Source organism: Schistocerca gregaria, chromosome 4 (assembly GCF_023897955.1).
Source record: "Schistocerca gregaria isolate iqSchGreg1 chromosome 4, iqSchGreg1.2, whole genome shotgun sequence".
NCBI lineage: Eukaryota > Metazoa > Arthropoda > Insecta > Orthoptera > Acrididae > Schistocerca > Schistocerca gregaria.
In genome coordinates this window covers 242,125,634-242,147,808 of record NC_064923.1, presented here as the reverse complement: position 1 = coordinate 242,147,808, position 22,175 = coordinate 242,125,634, and the positions used below count along the sequence as shown (strand labels likewise).

The window sequence follows — 22,175 nt, the reverse complement described above, 5'->3', positions numbered from 1 at the left end:
GGAGTTGGCGGTCGCAGTGCCGTATTCTACCTGTTCATATATCTCTGTATTTGAATACGCATGCCTATACCAGTTTCTTTGGCGCTTCAGTGTATATGAATAGTATTTATTTGCCATTTAGGATGTTTGTGAAGTTCTCAGTCGTTATGTTTGTGTAAGACTGGCCTGCATCATTTCGTAAATTGTTCTAATCTTCTCATCGCTTTTTTTGTCATCTATTTGTCGATCTGTTTGTGAAGTTATAGGAAGGTAATGTTAGCCTTCATGCCCCCATGAACCATGGACCTTGCCGTTGGTGGGGAGCCTTGCGTGCCTCAGCGATACAGATAGCCGTACCGTAGGTGCAACCACAACGGAGGGGTATCTGTTGAGAGGCCAGACAAACGAGTGGTTCTTGAAGAGGGGCAGCAGCCTTTTCAGTAGTTGCAGGGGCAACAGTCTGGATGATTGACTGATCTGGCCTTGTAACAATATCCAAAACGGCCTTGCTGTGCTGGTACTGCGAACGGCTAACAGCAAGGGGTAACTACGGTCGTAATTCTTCCCGAGGGCCTGCAGCTTTGCTGTGTGGTTAAATGATGCTGGTATCCTCTTGGGTAAAATATTCCGGAGGTAAAATAGTCCCCCATTCGGATCTCCGGGCGGGGACTACTCAGGAGGATGTCGTTATCAGGAAAAAGAAAACTGGCGTTCTACGGATCGGAGCGTGGAATGTCAGATCCCTTAATCGGGCAGGTAGGTTAGAAAATTTAAAAAGTGAGATGGATAGGTTAAAGTTAGATGTAGTGGGAATTAGTGAAGTGCGGTGGCAGGAGGAACAAGACTTTTGGTCAGGTGACTACAGAGTTATAAACACAAAATCAAATAGGGGTAATGCAGGAGTAGGTTTAATAATGAATAGGAAAATAGGAATGCGGGTAAGCTACTACAAACAGCATAGTGAACGCATTATTGTGGCCAAGATAGATACGAAGCCCACACCAACTACAGTAGTACAAGTTTATATGCCAACTAGCTCTGCAGATCACGAAGGAATTGAAGAAATGTATGATCAAATAAACGAAATTATTCAGATAGTGAAGGGCGACGAAAATTTAATAGTCATGGGTGACTGGAATTCGGTAGTAGGAAAAGGGAGAGAAGGAAACGTAGTAGGTGAATATGGACTGGGGCAAAGAAATGAAAGAGGAAGCCGCCTGGTAGAATTTTGCACAGAGCACAACTTAATCATAGCTAACACTTGGTTCAAGAACCATAAAAGCAGGCTGTATGCATGGAAGAAACCTGGAGATACTGACGGGTTTTAGATAGATAATGTAATGGTGAGACAGAGATTTAGGAACCAGGTTTTAAATTCTAAGACATTTCCAGGGGCAGATGTGGACTCTGACCACAATCTATTGGTTATGAGCTGTAGATTAAAACTAAAGAAACTGCAAAAAGGTGGGAATTCAAGGAGATGGGACCTGGATAAACTAAAAGAACCAGAGGTTGTACAGAGTTTCAGGGAGAGCATAAGAGAGCAATTGACAGGAATGGGGGAAAGGAATTCGGTAGAAGAATAATGGGTTGCTTTGAGGCATGAAGTAGTGAAGGCAGCAGAGTAGCAAGTAGGTAAAAAGATGAAGGCTAGTAGAAATCCTTGGGTAACAGAGGAAATATTCAATTTAATTGATGAAACGAGAAAATATAAAAATGCAGTAAATGAAGCAGGCAAAAAGGAATAAAAACATCTCAAAAATGAGATCGACAGGAAGTGCAAAATTGCCAAGCAGGGATGGCTAGAGGACAAATGTAAGGATGTAGAGGCATATCTCACTAGGGGTAAGATAGATACTGCCTACAGGAAAATTAAAGAGACCTTTGGAGATAAGAGAACCACTTGTATGAACAGCAAGAGCTCAGATGGAAACCCAGTTCTAAGCAAAGAAGGGAAAGCAGAAGGGTGGAAGGTGTATATAGAGGGTCTATACAAGGGCGATGTACTTGAGGACAATATTATGGAAATGGAAGAGGATGTAGATGAAGATGAAATGGGAGATACGATACTGCGTGAAGAGTTTGATAGAGCACTGAAAGACCTGAGTCGAAACAAGGCCCCCGGATTAGACAACATTCCATTGGAACTACTGACGGCCTTGGGAGAGCTAGTCCTGACACAACTCTACCATCTGGTGAGCAAGATGTATAAGACAGGCGAAATACCCTCAGACTTCAAGAAGAATATAATAATTCCAATCCCAAAGAAAGCAGGTGTTGACAGATGTGAAAATTACCGACCTATCAGTTTAATAAGTCACAGCTGCAAAATACTAACGTGAATTCTTTACAGACGAATGCAAAAATTATAGAAGCCGACCTCGGGGAAGATCAGTTTGGATTCCGTAGAAATGTTGGAACACGTGAGGCAATACTGTCCCTACGACGTATTTTAGAAGCTAGATTAAGGAAGGGCAAAACTACGTTTCTAGCATTTGTAGACTTAGAGAAAGCTTTTGACAATGTTGATTGGAATACTCTCTTTCAAATTCTGAAGGTGGCAGGGGTAAAATACATGGAGCGAAAGGCTATTTACAATTAGTACAGAAACCAGATGGCAGTTATAAGAGTCGAGGGGCATGAAAGGGAAGCAGTGGTTGGGAAGGGAGTGAGACAGGGTTTTAGTCTCTCCCCGATGTTATTCAATCTGTATATTGAGTAAGCAGTGAAAGAAACAAAAGAAAAATTCGGAGTAGGTATTAAAATCCATGGAGAAGAAATAAAAATGTTGAGGTTCGCCGATGACATCGTAATTCTGTCAGCGACAGCAAAGGACTTGGAAGAGCAGTTGAACGGAATGGATAGTGACTTGAAAGGAGGATATAAGATGAACATCAACAAAAGCAAAACGAGGATAGTGGAATGTAGTCGAATTAAGTCGGGTGATGCTGAGGGAATTAGATTAGGAATGAGACACTTAAAGTAGTAAAGGAGTTTTGCTATTTGGGGAGCAAAATAACTGATGATGGTCGAAGAAGAGAGGATATAAAATGTAGACTGGCAATGGCAAGGAAAGCTTTTCTGAAGAAATTTGTTAACATCGAGTATAGATTTAAGTGTCAGGAAGTCGTTTCTGAAAGTATTTGTACGGAGTGTAGCCATGTATGGAAGTGAAACATTGACGATAAATAGTTTAGACAAGAAGAGAATAGAAGCTTTCGAAATGTGGTGCTACAGGAGAATACTGAAGATTAGATGGGTAGATCACATAACTAATGAGGAAGTATTAAATAGGACTGGAGAGAAGAGAAGATTGTGGCACAACTTGACCAGAAGAAGGGATCGGTTGGTAGGACATGTTCTGAGGCATCAATGGATGACCAATTTAGTATTAGAGGGCAGCGTGGAGGGTAAAAATCGTAGAGGGAGACCAAGAGATGAATACACTAAACAGATTCAGAAGGATGTAGGTTGCAGTAGGTACTGGGAGATGAAGCAGCTTGCACAGGGTAGAATAGCATATAGAGCTGCATCAAACCAGTCTCAGGACTGAAGACCGCAACAACAACAACAACAACAACAACAACAACATGATAGCCTTGTAAGTATTAGTTTGTGTTATAATAACACATAACACATCTGTGCCTTCCTGTAATATGTGTACATTTATTTTCTATGTTTATTGAAAAGACCGAGTATGTTGCAGTGACTAGCAACGAAGTGCTATCGGAAAAAAATTCTCGGTATGTTTGAGTCCGGCAAACATTAAGACAAATACAATTTACGCTTATCATGCTGCTTCTAAGAATAGAAATGTCAAATCTCTGTAAATAATTCGTGTAGGCCTTCACCCTGAGTTTGTGTGAAAGTTGAGGAATGCAATACATAGGTTCAGAGCTGAAATTGAATTTATGAGACAACGATAGCAGTCATCTGGCTGGTTTTGATCCGGCCCCCCACGAATTCCTCTGCTGTTCCAATCTCTTAATCTGACAGTAGCATCTTACCCCAACGTTCTCAGTTACATGTGCGGTATATATTCCCATCTCTGTCTTCCTCTATAGGTTTTGCGCTCTACAGCTCCTTCTAGTACTGCGTAAGTTATTCCCTCATGTCATAAAACACACTCTATCGTCCTGTCCTTTCTTCTTGTCCTTGTTTTACGTGTGCTCCTTTCCTCACCGCTCCTGCGGACAATCTCCTGATTTCTTACGTTACCAGTTCACCTAATTTTGAACATTCTTCTGTAGCACCACATCGCAAACTCCTCGATCCTCTTCTATTATTTTTTTTTTCCCACAGCCCATGAGTCTCTTCCATGCAATGCTGTGCTCCAAATGTATAGTATCAGAAAATTCTTTGTCAAATTAAGCCCAGTGTTTGGTACTAGTAGATTTCTTTGCCCATGCTACTCCGCTTTTTAAGGCCTTCTTGCTTCAGAATTCCTTCACATCTTCTGTTTCTTGGTCAACAATTTCTGTGTTAATTTTGTTGCTACATAGTTTCGTTTCTGCTATTACGCAGTACTTTCCGTTCGTCGGTCTACACTTATTTCATTCAACAGGTCCTGAAATTCTTCGTCACTTTTATTGAGTGTAGCAATGGCGTCAGCGAATTATCATTTCACCCCGAAATTTAGTCGCACTCCTGAACGTTTTCTCTATTTCCGTCATTGCTTCTTCGATATACAGATGGGCCAGTAGTGGTGAAATACAGCAGGTTCGAATCCTGCCTCCGGCATGGATGTGTGTGATGTCCTTAGGTTAGTTAGGTTTAAGTAGTTCTAAGTTATAGGCGACTCAGAAGTTAAGTCGCATAGTGCTCAGAGCCATTCAACCCAGTCAGTCTGTCTCTCGTATATGGCGACCGCAATAGTTCGGTCCTATCTGCACACATAACTTTTTCAGACCACACAGGGAGCAAAACATTATTACAGGCGCAACTAAAAAGACCTGAGGCAAACTGAAATTATACTGACAAGGAGAAGGCCTCAGACACAGCCAACCGATTCGGCTCAAATTTGCAGGTCGCTTGTGTACAACCTAAAACGAAGGACTCTAAGATATTTTGGGACAATACCCCCGCTTTTTTTAGAATATCACACCTGAAGGTTATGACGAGCAATCGACTCAAAATTGGCGGGATCGATAGATAATTGTAAATAGAGCGTTTTTCATCATCAGGTATGGGGTTCGAAAACGCATACTTTTCCAGAAATCGAGCTAAGAAACTTTTACAAATGCCGCTTCTGTACCCACATGGTAAGCGCTTTTCGCCGACAGCACCGATACTCGCCGGCACGGTAGCTCAGCGTGTTCGGTCAGGGGGTTAGCGGCCCTCTGTAATAAAAAACTGAGTCAATGGCTCAACACTGAACTTGAATGGGTGTCATGGAACATCCGCACCGAACAAATTAATAGAACAAAACGAGAACAATAAAAAATACCGCAACGGCCAAGGTAATTGTCCGAGATTCGGAGAGCCCGGGTTTGAATCTCGAAGAAACCTAGCGGATGTTCTTTTCGTTTGTATTTTTGCTTATCTCAATTGATACGGATAGGAGGGTTAATAAGGTAAGTAAATAAATAAGGAATGATAATATTAAGGTAGGCTAATAAATTTCTCGGACGCCGAGAAGCAGGACTGCCTGCTTCGGGTAGTGCATTGATAATGCATCTGTCTTGCAACACTTTTACAAACCAAAACACAGCGTCGGTAACTTCCCGCTTGCCATCGTCTGTGACAGGCTCCCAACTATATACACTCCTGGAAATGGAAAAAAGAACACATTGACACCGGTGTGTCAGACCCACCATACTTGCTCCGGACACTGCGAAAGGGCTGTACAAGCAATGATCACACGCACGGCACAGCGGACACACCAGGAACCGCGGTGTTGGCCGTCGAATGGCGCTAGCTGCGCGGCATTTGTGCACCGCCGCCGTCAGTGTCAGCCAGTTTGCCGTGGCATACGGAGCTCCATCGCAGTCTTTAACACTGGTAGCATGCAGCGACAGCGTGTACGTGAACCGTATGTGCAGTTGACGGAATTTGAGCGAGGGCGTATAGTTGGCATGTGGGAGACCGGATGGACGTACCGCCGAATTGCTCAACACGTGGGGCGTGGGGTCTCCACAGTAAATCGATGTTGTCGCCAGTGGTCGGCGGAAGGTGCACGTGCCCGTCTACCTGGGACCGGACCGCAGCGACACATGGATGCACGTCAAGACCGTAGGATCCTACGCAGTGCCGTAGGGGACCGCACCGCCACTTCCCAGCAAATTAGGGACACTGTTGCTCCTGGGGTATCGGCGAGGACCATTCGCAACCGTCTCCATGAAGCTGGGCTACGGTCCCGCACACCGTTAGGCCGTCTTCCGCTCGCGCCCCAACATCGTGCAGCCCGCCTCCAGTGGTGTCGCGACAGGCGTGAATGGAGGGACGAATGGAGACGTGTCGTCTTCAGCGATGAGAGTCGCTTCTGCCTTGGTGCCAATGATGGTCGTATGCGTGTTTGGCGCCGTGCAGGTGAGCGCCACAATCAGGACTGCATACGACCGAGGCACACAGGGCCAACACCCGGCATCATGGTGTGGGGAGCGATCTCCTACACTGGCCGTACACCTCTGGTGATCGACGAGGGGACACTGAATAGTGCACGGTACATCCAAACCGTCATCGAACCCATCGTTCTACCATTCCTAGACCGGCAAGGGAACTTGATGTTCCAACAGGACAATGCACGTCCGCATGTATCACTTGCCACCCAGCGTGCTCTATAAGGCGTAAGTCAACTACCGTGGCCAGCAAGACCTCCAGATCTGTCCCCCATTGAGCATGTTTGGGACTGGATGAAGCGTCGTCTCACGCGGTCTGCACGTCCAGCACGAACGCTTGTCCAACTGAGGCGCCAGGTGGAAATGGCATGGCAAGCCGTTCCACAGGACTACATCCAGCATCTCTACGATCGTCTCCATGGGAGAATAGCAGCCTGCATTGCTGTGAAAGGTGGATATACACTGTACTAGTGCCGACATTGTGCATGCTCTGTTGCTTGTGTCTATGTGCCTGTGGTTTTGTCAGTGTGATCATGTAATGTATCTGACCCCAGGAATGTGTCAATAAAGTTTCCCCTTCCTGGGACAATGAATTCACGGTGTTCTTATTTCAATTTCCAGGAGTGTATTACAGCGCTAGTAGAAGGGTGTACATCCTCCATTATTCAGATTATGCACCTGAAAGATATGACACAGCAAACAATAACTAGTTACTACGGCATAAAGAGACGAGCTAATTACTACAAAGAACATACAGTATTCGTCATGTTACTTACAGAAGAACACCGTATTCATTCACAAAACGTATTTCATTCGGCACATTAACGATGGAAAAATCACTGCATGTATCTGCGAGGTTCGTGGCAGCCTAATGACGGAAAACAATTCTTTCCGACTGACTTCTATTAGGCTCGTGTTGGACACCTTCACTCTTCCAGGTGCACAACTACGATATTACAAGAGGCAACCGGGACAACATAACTTTCCCCGCGTGGATTCAGTCCCGTGCCTCGCTGTAAACAAGCGTCGCGCGGTTGGCTATCTGTGATCCCTCGTGAGGAATTTGTAGCACTCTTACTCGGAGCTGTTTTCATGTGACAAGGCTTAAAAGTTTATTACTTTACTAACTCCCGGCGTTTGGGAAATTAGTTTGCCTACCTTATGATTATCATTCCTTATTGATTTACTTATGTTATTAAGTCTCCTATTCCTATCAATTGAGATACAAACGAAAAGAATAACATCCGCTGGGTTTCTTAGAGATTCCAAACCGGGTTTTCGATTTCCAGCCAGTTGCCTTGGCCGCTGCGCTATCGGCACTGTCGGCCAAAAACGTTTACCATGTGGGTACAGAAGCGACAGTTGTAAAAGTTTCTTTCCTCGATTTCTGGAAAAGTTTGCATTCGCGGGCCCCATACCTGATGATGAAAAATGCTCTATTTACAATTATCTATCGATCCCTTCAATGTTGGGTCTATTGCTCGTCATAACCTTTAGGGGCGATTTTCTCAAAATTGCGGGGGTGTTGACCCAAACTATCTTAGATTCCTTCGTTTTAGGCTGTACACAAGCGACCTGCCAAATTGGAGCCGAATCGGTTGGCCGTGGCTGAGGCTTTCCCCATCGGTTGGCCGTGGCTAAGGCCTTCCCCTTGTGAGTGGGAAAATGTCGAGTACAACTATGATTCAAGGCTGATGTTGGTATGAAAATGAATGACCCTTGGAAAAAAAAGAAATAAAATAAGTGCGTGAACTCGCTGCGAAGAGATTCCGGAGGAAAGAAGGATATGAGGAATTTCTGGGAATCTCAAACTTTGTGCCTTAATTACCTCAAGGACTGCCGATAGTATGCGTTTCATCAGACATTCCCGGAAAGTTGACTACCATATTCAGAACATATTGACCTGTATATTGATTAATTCTGACGACGAAATGTGGTGTCACCGCCAGACACCACACTTGCAAGGTGGTAGCCCTTAAATCGGCCGCGGTCCGGTAGTATACGTCGAACCCGCGTGGCGCCACTATCAGTGATTGCAGACCGAGCGCCGCCACACGGCAGGTCTAGAGAGACTTCCAACCACTCGCCCCAGTTGCACAGCCGACTTTGCTAACGATGGTTCACTGACTTCTACGCTCTCATTTGCGGAGACGATAGTTAGCATAGCCTTCAGCTACGTTATTTGCTACGACCGATTGATATTGTGAGTCATGTACCATAAAGAGCGACGTTCGTCATTAATGGATTAAAGTTAAGTATTCCACCAGCTACGTCCGTTTTTCTCAATTCTAATTCCCTTGTCATGTTCCAGACCTCACGCCGGCCTGCGTGAGCTAAAACGCGCGCATTTCGGCCTCCTTCAGCAATACGGTTGGCTCTCCTGCGAACCACAACACGAAATATAGGTGTTGATAAAGTAAATTTAATAGTGACGCACAGTACTGAAAATTAGCTTGCGGATGAGCCATACCTGGTCCTAAACAAGTTTTTCACAGGTTATTGGTAATGTCATAATTATTATATTTCTAAGTGGCAGCTAACCATTTGCAGTCGTGGCTGATATTAACTTCTTCTTTAACTACCGACATTTATTGATTTAAGTGAAGAAGGCAGGATACTGTCTCACGATGTGTTGTGTTGTATGGTGGTGGCTGGTGACAGATACATGATAAACTATATAGTGTGATACACCCCTTTTAGATTGAGCTAAAAGTAGTGCTCACAGTTTCCCTCGTCACATAATGCGAAATAACAGAAAATGAAAATGTATTAGTATTATAAACCATCTTGGTTTATTAGCAAAGTAACGGCGTCGTCTTAAAGCAATTTCGCCACCATTTTCACTCTCACTTAAAATACAGCAAAAGTGTCGAAACGTTTCCTCAAGACGACGCTCTTAATTGGTTGAAACTTTGCCCCTTAGTTTTCAGTAGCATTTTTTAAATTGAAGACTCGAGTAGAATAATCACACCAAGGTTATTTGCATGTCTTCATTATCTACAGATCGATTGCAGGCAATAAGCGTAATCTACAAATAACGCAGTGGAACAACAGTATAAGCAGTCCACCGAAACAACTTTTCTCGAGCGCTTCCAGAGGTATTATGCTGAAAGCAATGACGGTCCTGTGTGGACAAGACTTTCCCACATCACTGCAACGTATCTAGACGCCTCATACACTTTCTGCCCGTAACCTTAAGGTTTGGCGACGCTCCTCACTTAAAAGTCGAATTTTTCGGTTGCTCACTTTAAAAAAAAAAAAAAAAAAAAAAAAAAAAAAAAAGGTTGCGAGCACTATAGGACTTAACATCTGAGGTCATCAGTCCCCTAGAGCTTAGAACTACTTAAACCTAACTACCCTAAAGACATCACACACATCCATGCGCGAGGCAGGATTCGAACCGGTCACGCGGTTACAGACTGAAGCGCCTAGAACCGCACGGCCACACCGGCCGGCCTTGGTCACTTCAGAGAATATCCAAGTTGTTCAAGTATTTGTTCTAATTGCGGTGATTAGAAGTTGTGTATGGATCTTTAACTCTGTTTTATACTGTATAATGTTTGTTATTTCGCTCCATATGAGCTACACAAGCTTGTAATACTCGGACACGTTATGCGATTCACAGAGAATACCGATCATGACTGTTTTACTTAGTAGGTGATAGGGTTTTATAAATTACGTGACGGGGTCACAAATAGGCTAATGGAAGTTGTACGGCTGGGATAAAAAATAAACAGGGATGAGCTTATCCAAGATAGAAAAATATATGGATAGGAGAAAAGCAAGTAAGCCGGCCGGAGTGGTCGTGCGGTTCTAGGCGCTACAGTCTGGAACCGTTCAACCGCTACGGTCGCAGGTTTGAATCCTGCCTCGGGCATGGATGTGTGTGATGTCCTTAGGTTAGTTAGATTTAATTAGTTCTAAGTTCTAGGCGACTGATGACTTCAGACGTTAAGTCGCATAGTGCTCAGAGCCATTTGAACCATTTGAAAAGCAAGTAACAGGGAGAGGATGTTGAAGCTCTGAGCATGTTTACTATGATACCGCTCCATTTTTCTTCAAAAGTCGAGCGAAGAGCAAGAGATTTTTATCTTTTTCTTTAGAAGTTTATTCAAAAAACTCTGAAAACTCTGTTGTGGATATTTATGCAGATTAAAAGTTTCAAATGAAGGTGTATGTTCTATATATCAGCATAAACTAGTGTCTGAGGACAAGCACGTTAAATGCATACCTGCTCGACTTAAACAAATATCAGTAATAAATTGTGGGGCGTGTTTCGTTTGTACCCAATAATAGCTTCGTGAAAATATACCACTCCACATGTCACCTGACGGTATGTGGTGGAAGGTACTTCTTGTACCACTCTCCTTTTCTCACTTTACTGTCACATTCGCGAAAGGTGCGTGGACAAGAACGGGTGTCGATACACGACACTGTGAGCTCTAATTTCTCTGATTTCTTCGTCATATGTGTATACGGGAGGAAGCAATAGGCTACCTGACCTAGAATGCACACTCTATAAAGTGTGTTGTGTAATACATCGTAATTTTGTCCATTAATACTCTCCATATTTGTCCCCATGTATAAGCACGACTCCTCAGATAAACATCAATCTGTTTGCTGTCACACTTCCCAAGTAAAAATATAATCCCGCCTTTCCTAACATCTGTTAGTTTTAACTCTTGTAGTCATTGAGGCTGTGGGAGTATGTTTCCCTCCAGTATGTTAATTCATTTGAAAAGATTGAGTCTTTTAGTTACTAAGAGATTAGAGAGGACGGGCTCATGTATGGGTCTCTACCCAACTATTCGAAGAAGTTTTCAGGAGAGACGGTCTGAACAATCACGCACGACTCGTTGGCGCTGGTATCAGTTTTAATCGCACGCGTCCCTCGTTCTAAAGCTGTAAGATTGAAACCTCCCCATATTACACTAAACAGTCATGATATTTACCTGCTACATTTTAATATTAGGTGGTCGTCGTATCACACAATACAGATGGTGATGATCGCCGATTTCCCGAAATCCCGACATTTTAACATAGCTTAGGTGGAACCATGAGGTCGCAGTCAGATGTATTCTGTATCTTGATATGCACCTATCTGATTACGCCCTCTAGCAATAATTACAGGCTGAGCGTGCTTATAGCATTCGCTTTCTAGAAATATAGGGGGACCATCTACGGTACCGCAACTGTCAGCTAATTGCTAGTGCTTTCCAGTAACACTTCCCGAGGTCTCTACAGATTCGGGGCCGAGTGGTAGTTCTGCGTAGAAGCTCCTGTTTAGGGACTTGTTTTGTACAGAAGGCATTAAGAACGCCGAGGGTGACCTCTCACTCGCACAAAGGAGCTCTGTGCATCCCGCCGTCAGAGCTCGTGCTGCACAAAGCTGCTCAGTTTCTCTCTTACCTTCAGGCGCTACTAACAGCATGTTAATCAAAACTAACACTCACTCTGTGGTTTCCAGTTCCGAAAAACTTTCTAATCTGTAGTGTACCAATGCCTACGGAAGGAAAAGTACTGTATGCAACCAATAGTATCCTGACACTCCTATGTATTGCAGAATTGATCACTGAATACTACGAGAGGACCCGCCAGTATACCAACCTAATCTGAAAGATTACTATCCTTCTGCACCCAGGACCCCCCCCCCCCCTCCCGTTCCACAATGATTTGTTTGTCGTTATATGTCACAGTCTCTTGTGCCCTCCCCACCACCACCACCACCACCACCACCACCACCGCTTTGAACCTTCAAACAATCGCCTGTGTATAGGTCCGATGAAGTTTCTTGCCTCTCCCCCATCAATCTGCCACCCAAATTTCTCCCACCTCTTCACTCTCTTTCTGATTTTCCTGCTTCAACATTTAATGAAATGTGCACTCATATCCCAACTGTCATTTTATTCAGCACCCTCCCCACCCCATCCTTTGACATTCCACACCCCCTCCCTACCCACTGTACTTGATTCCAGACCCTCTTCTTCCCTCTTCTTTCTCTTAGTTAACCACCTCAATTTTAAAATTCTTGACTTAGCAATATATATTTCTGTATCTCTCGCATCCTTTTTCAACAAGCATCCATTTACCCCTCCCATGACCCGCCCCTCGCGCTTTTAACTCCTTTTTTTGCCTTTAGTATTTTGTATTATCAATAGCACTTACTGTATTCTTATACGCTAAAGCTCCAAGAAAGTGGCATAGGCAAGCGTATTCAAATACAGAGATATATAAACACGCAGAAGACGGCGCTGCTATCGGGAGAGCTTATATAGACAATAAGTGTCGGGCGCCTTTGTTATGTTACTGCTGCTACAACGGCAGGTTACCAAGATGTCAGTGAGTTTGAACGTGGTATTATAGTCGGCGCACGAACAATGGGTCGCAACATCACCGAGGTAGCTATGAAGTGGGGATTGTTCCGTACGACCATTTCACGAGTGTACCGTGAATATCAGGAATCCGGTAAGCATCAAATCTCTGATATCGCTGCAGCCGGGAAACCATCCTGCAGGGACGGGACCGCCGAAGACTGAAGGGAATCGTTCAACTCGACGGAAGTGCTTCCCTCCTGCAAGTTACTGCAGATTTCAGTGCTGGGCCACCAACAAGTGTAAGCGTGTGAACTATTCAACGAGACATCGTCGATATGGACTTTCGGAGCCGAAGGCCCACTCGTGTACCGTTGATGACTGCATGACACAAAGCGTTACATCTCACCTGGGCCCGTCAACACCGACATTGGACTGTCGCCCAGTCGGACGAGTCTCGTTTCAAATTGTATCGAGCGTATGGAGACAACCTCATGATTCCCTGGACACTGCAAGTCAGTAGGTAACTGTTCAAGCTCGTCGAGGCTCCGTAATGGTATGGGGCGTGTACAGTTGGTGTGCTATGGGACCCCTGATATGTATAGATACGAACTCTGGTGATACGTATGTAAGCATCCTGTCGGATCACCTCCATCCTTCATGTTGATTCTCCATTCCGACGGACTTTCGCAATTCCAGCAGGACAGTGCAACAATCCACACGTCCAGAATTGCTGCAAAGTGGCTAAATACAGTTTTGAGTTTCAACACTTTAGCTGACTACCAAACTCCCAGACATCAACGTTATTGACCATATCTTAGATGCCTTGCAACGCGCTGTTCAGAAGAGGACTCGACCGTCGTACTGTCACGGATTTGTGGACAGTCCTGCAGTATTCATGATGTCAATTTCCCCCAGCTCTACTTCAGACATTAGTAGAGTCCATGCCACGTGTGTTGCGGAGTTCTGCGACCTCCCAGGGGCCCTACACGATATTAGGCAGGTGTACCATTTTCTTTTGTTCTTCAGTGTATGTGATGCACTGTCTTTGAATTTTATTTTATTTTGCTCCTTTTAGACTTTGGATCCTAATCCAACTTGTTGAAGGTTCACTTACTAATGTTGACGATCTGATGAATACATCTTTATTGTAAAGATGATGGTGCAGTATTCTAACAGAGGACGGACAAGCGTAGTGTTGGCAGTCTCCTTAGTAGATCTGTTACATTTTATAAGTGTCCTGCCATTAAGACGTAGTCTTTGGTTAGCCTTTCTCACATTTTCAATGTGTTTCTTCCAATTTAAGTTGTTCTTAATTGTAATACCTAGGTAATTAGTTGAATTTACGGCTTTTAGATTAGACTGATTTATCGTGTAACCGAAGTTTAACGAATTACTTCTGCACTCATGTGGATGACCTCACACTTACAGTAATTTAGTATCAACTGCCAATTTTCGCACCGTTCAGATAATTTTCTAAATCGTTTTGCAATTTGTTTTGATGACTTTATTAGTCGATAAACGACAGCATCATCTGCAAACAACCTAAGACGGCTGCTCAGATTGTCTCCCAAACCGTTTATATAGATAAGGAACAGCAAAGGGCCTATAACACTACCTTGGGGAACGCCAGAAATCACTTCTGTTTTACTCGATGACTTTCCGTCAATTAGTACGAACTGTGACCTCTGACAGGAAATCACAAATCCAGTAACATAACTGAGAAGATATTCCATAAGCATGCAATTTCACTATAAGCCGCTTGTGTGATGCAGTGTCAAAAGCCTTCCGGAGATCCAGAAATACGGAATCCATCTGAAATCCCTTGTCAATAGCACTCAACACATCACGTGAATAAAGAGCTAGTTGTTTCACAGGATCGATGTTTCGTAATCCATGTTGACTGTGTGTCAATATACATCTTTCTTCGAGGTAATTCATGTTTTAACACAATATATCTTAAGGAATCCTGCTGCATAGCGATATTAGCGATATGGGCCTGTAATTTAGTGGATTACTCCTACTACCTTCCTTGAATATTGGTGTGATCTGTGCAACTTTCCAGTCTTTGCATACGGATCTTTCGTCGAGCGAACGATCGTATATGATTAAGTATGGAGCTAATGCATCAGCATACTTCGAAAGAAGCCTAATTGGTATACAGTCGGGCCCAGAAGACTTTCTTTTATTAAGTGATTTAAGGATATTTACTTTTACGTTACTCATGTTGCCAGTTCTCGATTCGAATTCTGGAATATTTGCTTCGTCGTCTTTTGTGCAGGCATTTCGAAAGGCTGCCCACATCATGGAACGGAAAACACCCCCAAAACATCAGAGAATCATCTCCCGCCTGAACCGTATCCTCCACATACCCCATACAAAATACACAGATACCTCAGAGGGCCGTTGATGCACTCGGCGACGTGTGTTCCCACATTTGGAATGTTTTGTGCTCTTTGTGAACCTGCATACGTGACGCGCGTGTGAGCCGTTTTCGCGTTTTGTTGCAGGTACCGCAGGAAGATTCCGTGCAAGGCGGCGGGCGGGGACCACCGCGACGGCTGCTGCGCGGCCTCAGCTGGCAGAGGCGGCGGTAGCGGGGGCGGCGGCGGCGGCCCCACCGTGGAGTACGCCGACCTCACGGAGATCCTGCCGCCCCCGCGCACCTCGGCGGCGCTGCAGCAGGTGCTGCTGGCCAGCAGCCCTCGCTCCAGAGCGCACATTCCCAGGAATCTGGTGCAGGTCCGTACCCACTCCACCTATTAACAGTCCTTCATTTTGAGCTGTAGGCTAGCTGCCCATGATACTGACTGGTTACAATTAAAGTGGAGCTACTCACGGAAGTCCAGTATGGGCTGTAGTTATCGTATGGCAGTGAAACTTGGTAGATACGCTAATTTGCTAAAGTGGAACCTATTTCCGCTGGACAAAAAGATATTTCCAGTTTTGGCGACCAGGTGCCAATCTGGCGTTGCACAATATCTGGTCGACGTCTATGCTTGTCTCTCTTGTTTGCCCTTTTCTGTCTATGTCCCACTCCTAATGCGTTACACATGGGAAAATTTCTTTACATCTTTGTTGCATTCACAACGCCAGATGTTCAAATGTTGGCCAGAATGAGGAAGTAATTCTTTTCCAACGTGCAATGGTTCGGCATTGACGCATTAGAATATCTATCAAGTTTCGCTGCCATACGATAATTGCAGCCCACGGTGAACCTCTGTAAATAGCTGCACTTTAGAATGAGATTTTCACTGTGCAGCGGAGTGTGCGGTGATATGAAACTTTCTGGCAGATTAAAACTGTGTTCCCGACCGAGACTCGAACTCGGGACCTTTGCCTGCAGAGTGAAAATCTCATTCTGGAAACATCCCCCAGGCTGTGGCTAAGCCATGTCTCCGCAATATCCTTTCTTTCAGTAGTGCTAGTTCTGCAAGTTTCGCAGGAGAGCTTCTGTAAAGTTTGGAAGGTAGGAGACGGATACTGGCAGAAGTAAAGCTGTGAGTACCGGGCGTGAGTCGTGCTTCGGTAGCTCAGATGGAAGAGCACTTGCCCGCGAAAGGCAAAGGTCCCGAGTTCGAGTCTCGGTCGGGCACACAGTTTTAATCTGCCAGGAAGTTTCGTATCAGCTGCACTTCCATTATAACCACCCCATACCTGCGGGCAGTTGCGTACCGTCTGGTTCTGCGTCTTTGACTAGAGTTTTAGATACCACTACCCGTAAATGCCAGCCTCTTACTGTCATTTGACTCTCCTGGATGATTACCTGTTTTAATAACAATGATACAATTAAACCTGCGGAGCCGGCCGTTGTGGCCGAGCGATTCTAGGGGCTTCAGTCTGGAACCGCGCTACCACTACGGTCGCAGGTTCGAATCCTGCCGCGGGCTTGGATGCGTGTGATGTCTTGAGGTTAGTTAGGTTTAAGTAGTTGATGTTTAGTCCCATAGTGCTCAGAGAGATTTGAACCATTTTAGAAACATGCGGAACAAAACGTTAGGTACTCGAAGGTGACTTCGCGCTAATATGTCTACTATTCCTTCCTGCCTTTATAATCATCTCAATTCGGCGAGAAAGGAAACGCACATATTTCATCAGGTGTGATGTACTCTTTGCTGGGCATCCATAGCTGTTACTAAAATGTTTGATAGTAAATAAATGTGTTCCAGTTGTACTAGACAGATCCTTTATTTGCATAAAATCGTACGCACAGTCCGGGTTTCAAGATGTATATACCATCTTCAGGCGCTTGATTACGAGAAAGCCGTACCAGTACTAGTCTGAGTACTTTTCATGCCTCATTCGCATACTACCTTCCCGTCTTACAACCTTTTTAATCTGAGCACTTATTGCTTGGTCTTCCACTTTTATTGTTCCCTCCTCGCTCTTACTCAATTTGTATATTACCCGTCTTTCCATACAGCTTAACCCTATTCTTCTCAGAATTTCGAACATCTTGCACCATTCTACATAGTCAAACGCTTTTTTCAGGTCGAAGAAACCCTACGACCCTTTTATGACTTCCCTTTAGTCTCGCTTCCATTATCAACCGGATGGTCAAAATTTGCTTCTGTGGTGCCTTTACCTTTCCTAAAGTCTAACTGATCGTCATCTAACACATGCTCAGTTTTCTTTTCCATTGTTCTGCATATGATTCTTGTCAGCAACTTGGATGCATGAGATATTAGGCAGATCGTACGATAATTTACACACTTGTCAGCTCTTGCAGTCTTCGAAATTTTGTGGATGATGTTTTTCCGAAAGTCATATGGGATTTCGCCAGTCTCATACATTCTACACATCGACGTGAATATTCGTTTTACTGCCACTTCCATTTTAGAAATACTGATGGAATGTTACCTTCCCCTACTGCCTTATTCGATTTTAAGTCTTTCAATGCTCTTTTAAGTTCTAATACTGGATCCTCTATGTCGACTGCTGTTTCTTCTTCCATGACACCATCGACAAGTCTCTCCCCTCATAAAGTCCTTCCATGTACTCTTTCCACCCATCCCCTCTTCTGCATTTAACAGTGGATTTTCCATTTTACTGTCTATGCTTTATTTTCACCGAAAGTTGTTTTGATTTTTCTGTATGCTGAGGTAGTCGTTCCAACAATCTCTTTCGTTTTCCTTCGCATTTTTCTTGCAGCCATTTCGCCGTAGCTTTGCTGCACTTAGGTTTTTATTTCATTCCTAACTGATTTGTATTTCAGTTTACTGACGTTCAGTATTAAATCAACAAAGTACTGCAAATACATCACATTAAAAGTTGTCTAAACCACTGACTAAACCGAATGAGGTGGCGCAGTGTTTAGTACACTGCACTCGCATTCGAGAGGACGACGGTTCAATCCCGCGTCCGGCCTACCTGATTTAAGTTTTCTGTGATTTCCCTAAATTTCTCCAGGCAAATGCCGGGATGGTTCCTTTGAAAAGGCACGGCCGACTTCCTTCTCCGTCCTTCCCTGATCCAACGAGACCGATGACCGCGCAGTTTGATCTCTTCCCACAAACAACGCAACCCAATCCACTGACTAAGACCCATTTGCGTCATTGTCCTCTATAAAAAGTTACTCATTAGCCCTATCAGAGACCTTATCAAAATCCAAAAAAGTTAACACAAATTTGGTTTTGCAATGTCAAGTGAAATTCTTACATTTCGGCATTCCCAGATAATGTTAATATCAACGTCTTGGTGAGGTCAAAGTATCCTATGGGGGAGTGCTTTCAGTCAGGGGTTTATAATTCTGGTCATGATCTTCAAATCCGTGCTGATGGGGTAATCGGGCGAAAATCTTATGGCACTTTCCTTTGTGGTAGTTTCAGTACTAGCATTAACATGCCTTTTATTAAAAGCGGTGGGGAAGTGTCATTTGTCAACAATTTTTGCACAGGATGTAACGCCTGTAGGTGCAGATATTTTTATATGTAGTACTTTAATATTTACACACATCAGTGCGTTGGTTTTCTTTTCTCCGTGAAAGTCTTCCCGACAAGAACGTCAGTAACTTGACGAACTGATGTTTTCTGCGTGTTCGTACCGCACCATCAAGTGGACCTTTAGTGTACTGTCTACTAACAATCTTGCGTCCGTGTGTCCACCCTTCATCGCCCGACCCGTTCCCTGGGGGAAAATAAATGTCTTGATCTTGCCACATGTATCTGGAGATACTAACAAACCTGAAAACATAAAACTTGTAATAGCTATAATTATTTGCCTCCAAATGACGTAAATAGAGATGTAAGGTTGTTCAGTACACTGTCCTCATTCACCAACAGAAGTATCTCCACTTAGTACCCTTTACGCCCTTTCCCCTGACAACATCCCGGCAGGTAGTGTAAAATATGTTTGGCATTTCGTCTAACTCCTTAGCTTTTTTTACATCAGGCACCTATAGTGATTGATTTAACATCAGAATTCGTTATATGTGCCAAGGATTCTGCGCTGCCATCGTGACCCACTGTTGCAAAAATGTTGTGGAAAAGATTGTCTATTTCCACCATTATCACCAGGTCCATTTGTTTTTCTAATAGCAGATTAAGATTCATTCTTTAAATTACTAGACTTTCCTCCATAGTAGTTTCACAAGCATGGGTGAGATTTGTGTGAGACGCCTCTAACCCGTGAGGGCGCTGCTCTAATTTTGGTGGGGCTCATGAGTAGGAAGTGGCTCTCAGAGTTCTCCAAAAAAGCTGCCGTTGGTTTCCGTGGGACACGGTGTCAGTAATCTCGTTTATTAAAAATAACTTGTTCACTGAGATCTATAACTGTGTACTTGTGTACCCATCACGGGTCTTGATGCCACAGAACGACATAAAATCATTATGATTGGCTCTTATCGACGTTAACCGAGACTGAAGGCATTTAGTGAAAGAACGTTAGTGTCACAATACGGAATACAAAATGGTAGTCAACAATGACCTCATTGGAACACAAGCTGGAGGCAGGGCAAGCAAAGGAATGAAATAGGACATGGTCTTCAATAGAAACACTTGGCATTCACCTTGACTTGCTGAGGGCATACATTCTTTGACCAGGTACGCAGGCAAAGCGCGAAAGTTTTCATGGGGGATGAGGAAGGACAGAGAATGGGGAGGGGGCGGAGAAGAGGGTGAAAAGGGGGAGCGTTTGGCTTATTTGGGGGAGGGGACCAATCAGCGAGGTCATCGGTCCCATCGGATTAGGAAAGGAAGTCGGCCGTGGCATCTCAAAGGATTCGACCCGGCATTTTTCTGAAGCGATTTGGGGAACTCAGGGAAACCCTAAATCAGGATGGCTGGACGCGAGTTCGAACCGTCGCCCTCCCGAATTCGAGTCCAGTGTGCTAACCACTGCGCTACCTCGCTCGGTAGATGCATCGGAGAGAGAGGCAGTGATACACTGCTATATTAGTTCTTGAGTTTATAAAACGCATTTAAAAAAATACTGTAAGAGAACAGAAGTTACAACTTTTTAAAGAAACGAGCTTTTATTTTAAAATGTTCAGGAATTTGTGAAACCTGGCTTGGTGTTAAGTGGAAATATGATTACATTCTTGACAACTGACTGTTATTCTAGTAACTGAAGAAACACCGTCTGGATGACTATTTCTTTTATTAACGGCTACCTTCAGGTCTAGCGCCGCAAGGTGCAGTTTGTCAGCAGTAGTACGAACGGCATAGAACTAAGAAAATAGCGTAGCCTTCCGAGGTCAGAGTCAGTTACCATAAAAGCTTTCTGAATACGTTAGCGCTGAACTGAGCCATAAGAAGGCCATTGTAACTGTGGCCGAAAGGTCTGTTTCTCCAGTACATTTTGTTAAATTCTGAAGAGTTACCATACTCATAGAACTTCTGTGTCAGGCTGAGTGAAACAAACTATATAAATTTAGTATTTTTATTGCGGTCTATTTGCGACAGTTGTCTTAAGTGATTGCAGATCCTGTTCAAATTACGAAAACCTACGGATCTGTTAAAACACATAAAAAGAAGTGGTAAGTTTTGTGTTACATAACTAATCAGAAACACAGATATTATAAGTATAAAAGATACCATCCCGTCAATTCTATGTACTGCGCGCAACTTCAGTAAGTCCCTAAGGAACACGCATCAAACAAAAATTATAAAAGACTGTGGACAAGCATGTTAAGAGTTGTTGGCCTTTGTGTTGTACTTTAAGATGATAACGTCATTTTCTTAGTACATTTCTGCGTTTGTAATTCACACTTCAATTAAACCTGTAACACCTAAATCCTATGTTACAAATTTCGATTTCGCTGTAGCACAATTTGAATTATTGACTCAAACTTTGCAAATAACTCCTGCTCTTCTCCTTTACGTTTATTCTATACTTAAACTACTGTAGTACAGAATGTTCTTCTGTGTGAATGTTGGACTGTGAAATACAGCTTCTTCTCTGTGTGTTTTGTAACAACTTTCACCCAAGTCCCAAGATTGCTACACAATGTGATGCGGTAGTCAGTTTGTCTGACGAACCCTACGTCAGCAGGAATGAAATTGCAAGTTAATGAATATTGTAGTACATCGACAGGGTGTGTTTTCATAGGCTGAGTTTCTTTAATATAAGTATTCGCTGTAAATTTGTTCGTTCCTTACGTCAGTCATGTGTGTTACTGAGTTTCATCAAGAATATCTGCACACTAGTGCAGATGCATGTAACACGAATTGTGCATCGTGTTTCTGAATAAAAGGTTTCCGTTGACCCTTGGTACTGTTAAGTGCTGTTAAATACCTTGCAGCAGGTCACATTGCTTTAAATATTGTATAAAAAATATTTTGTGATGACATTCACCATAGTCTGGCGACGACCCAATTTGTATTTCAAGTTAAACAAAGTATATCTGATAAACTGTTTCAGTCCAGAGCCACGCGGCTGCTACAGTCGCAGGTTCGATCCTGCCTCGGGCATGGATGTATGTGATGTTAGTTAGGTTTACATAATTCTAAGTCTAGGGGACTGATGACCTCAGATGTAAAGTCCCATAGTGATTAGAGCCATTTGAACCATTTGATAACCGCAAATCAACAAATATCGAACTCAAGTACTCTCCGACGATGTTATCAAAGGTTGAAACAAACTATCTCCTGTCCCCCCCTGTCCCCCCTCTCTCTCTGTCATGGATACTGTGTTCTACTAGCTGCTGGACATAATAAATACTATTAGCATTAAATGATAATTGAAACCCTCACCTACCGACAGGTGTTGTTGATATACATAGATGGGAACAGCCGAAAATGTAAGCCATGACCGGGACTCGAACCCGGGATCTCCTGCTTACGTGGCATACGCTCTGTCCATCTGAGCCGCCGAGGACACAGATGATGCA

The 22,175-nt window shown here is 43.8% G+C and overlaps 1 protein-coding gene across 2 annotated transcripts in view; it reads left to right on the top strand.

Annotated features, from left to right (window-relative positions):
- Positions 1–22,175, top strand: part of LOC126267144 (uncharacterized) — a 296,096-nt gene that overhangs the window by 253,111 nt on the left and 20,810 nt on the right. For both annotated transcript variants that reach the window (XM_049972072.1, XM_049972073.1), the window contains exon 4: positions 15,358–15,589. In XM_049972072.1, the coding sequence (XP_049828029.1) occupies positions 15,358–15,589 (232 nt within the window). The remainder of the gene's footprint in view (positions 1–15,357; positions 15,590–22,175) is intronic.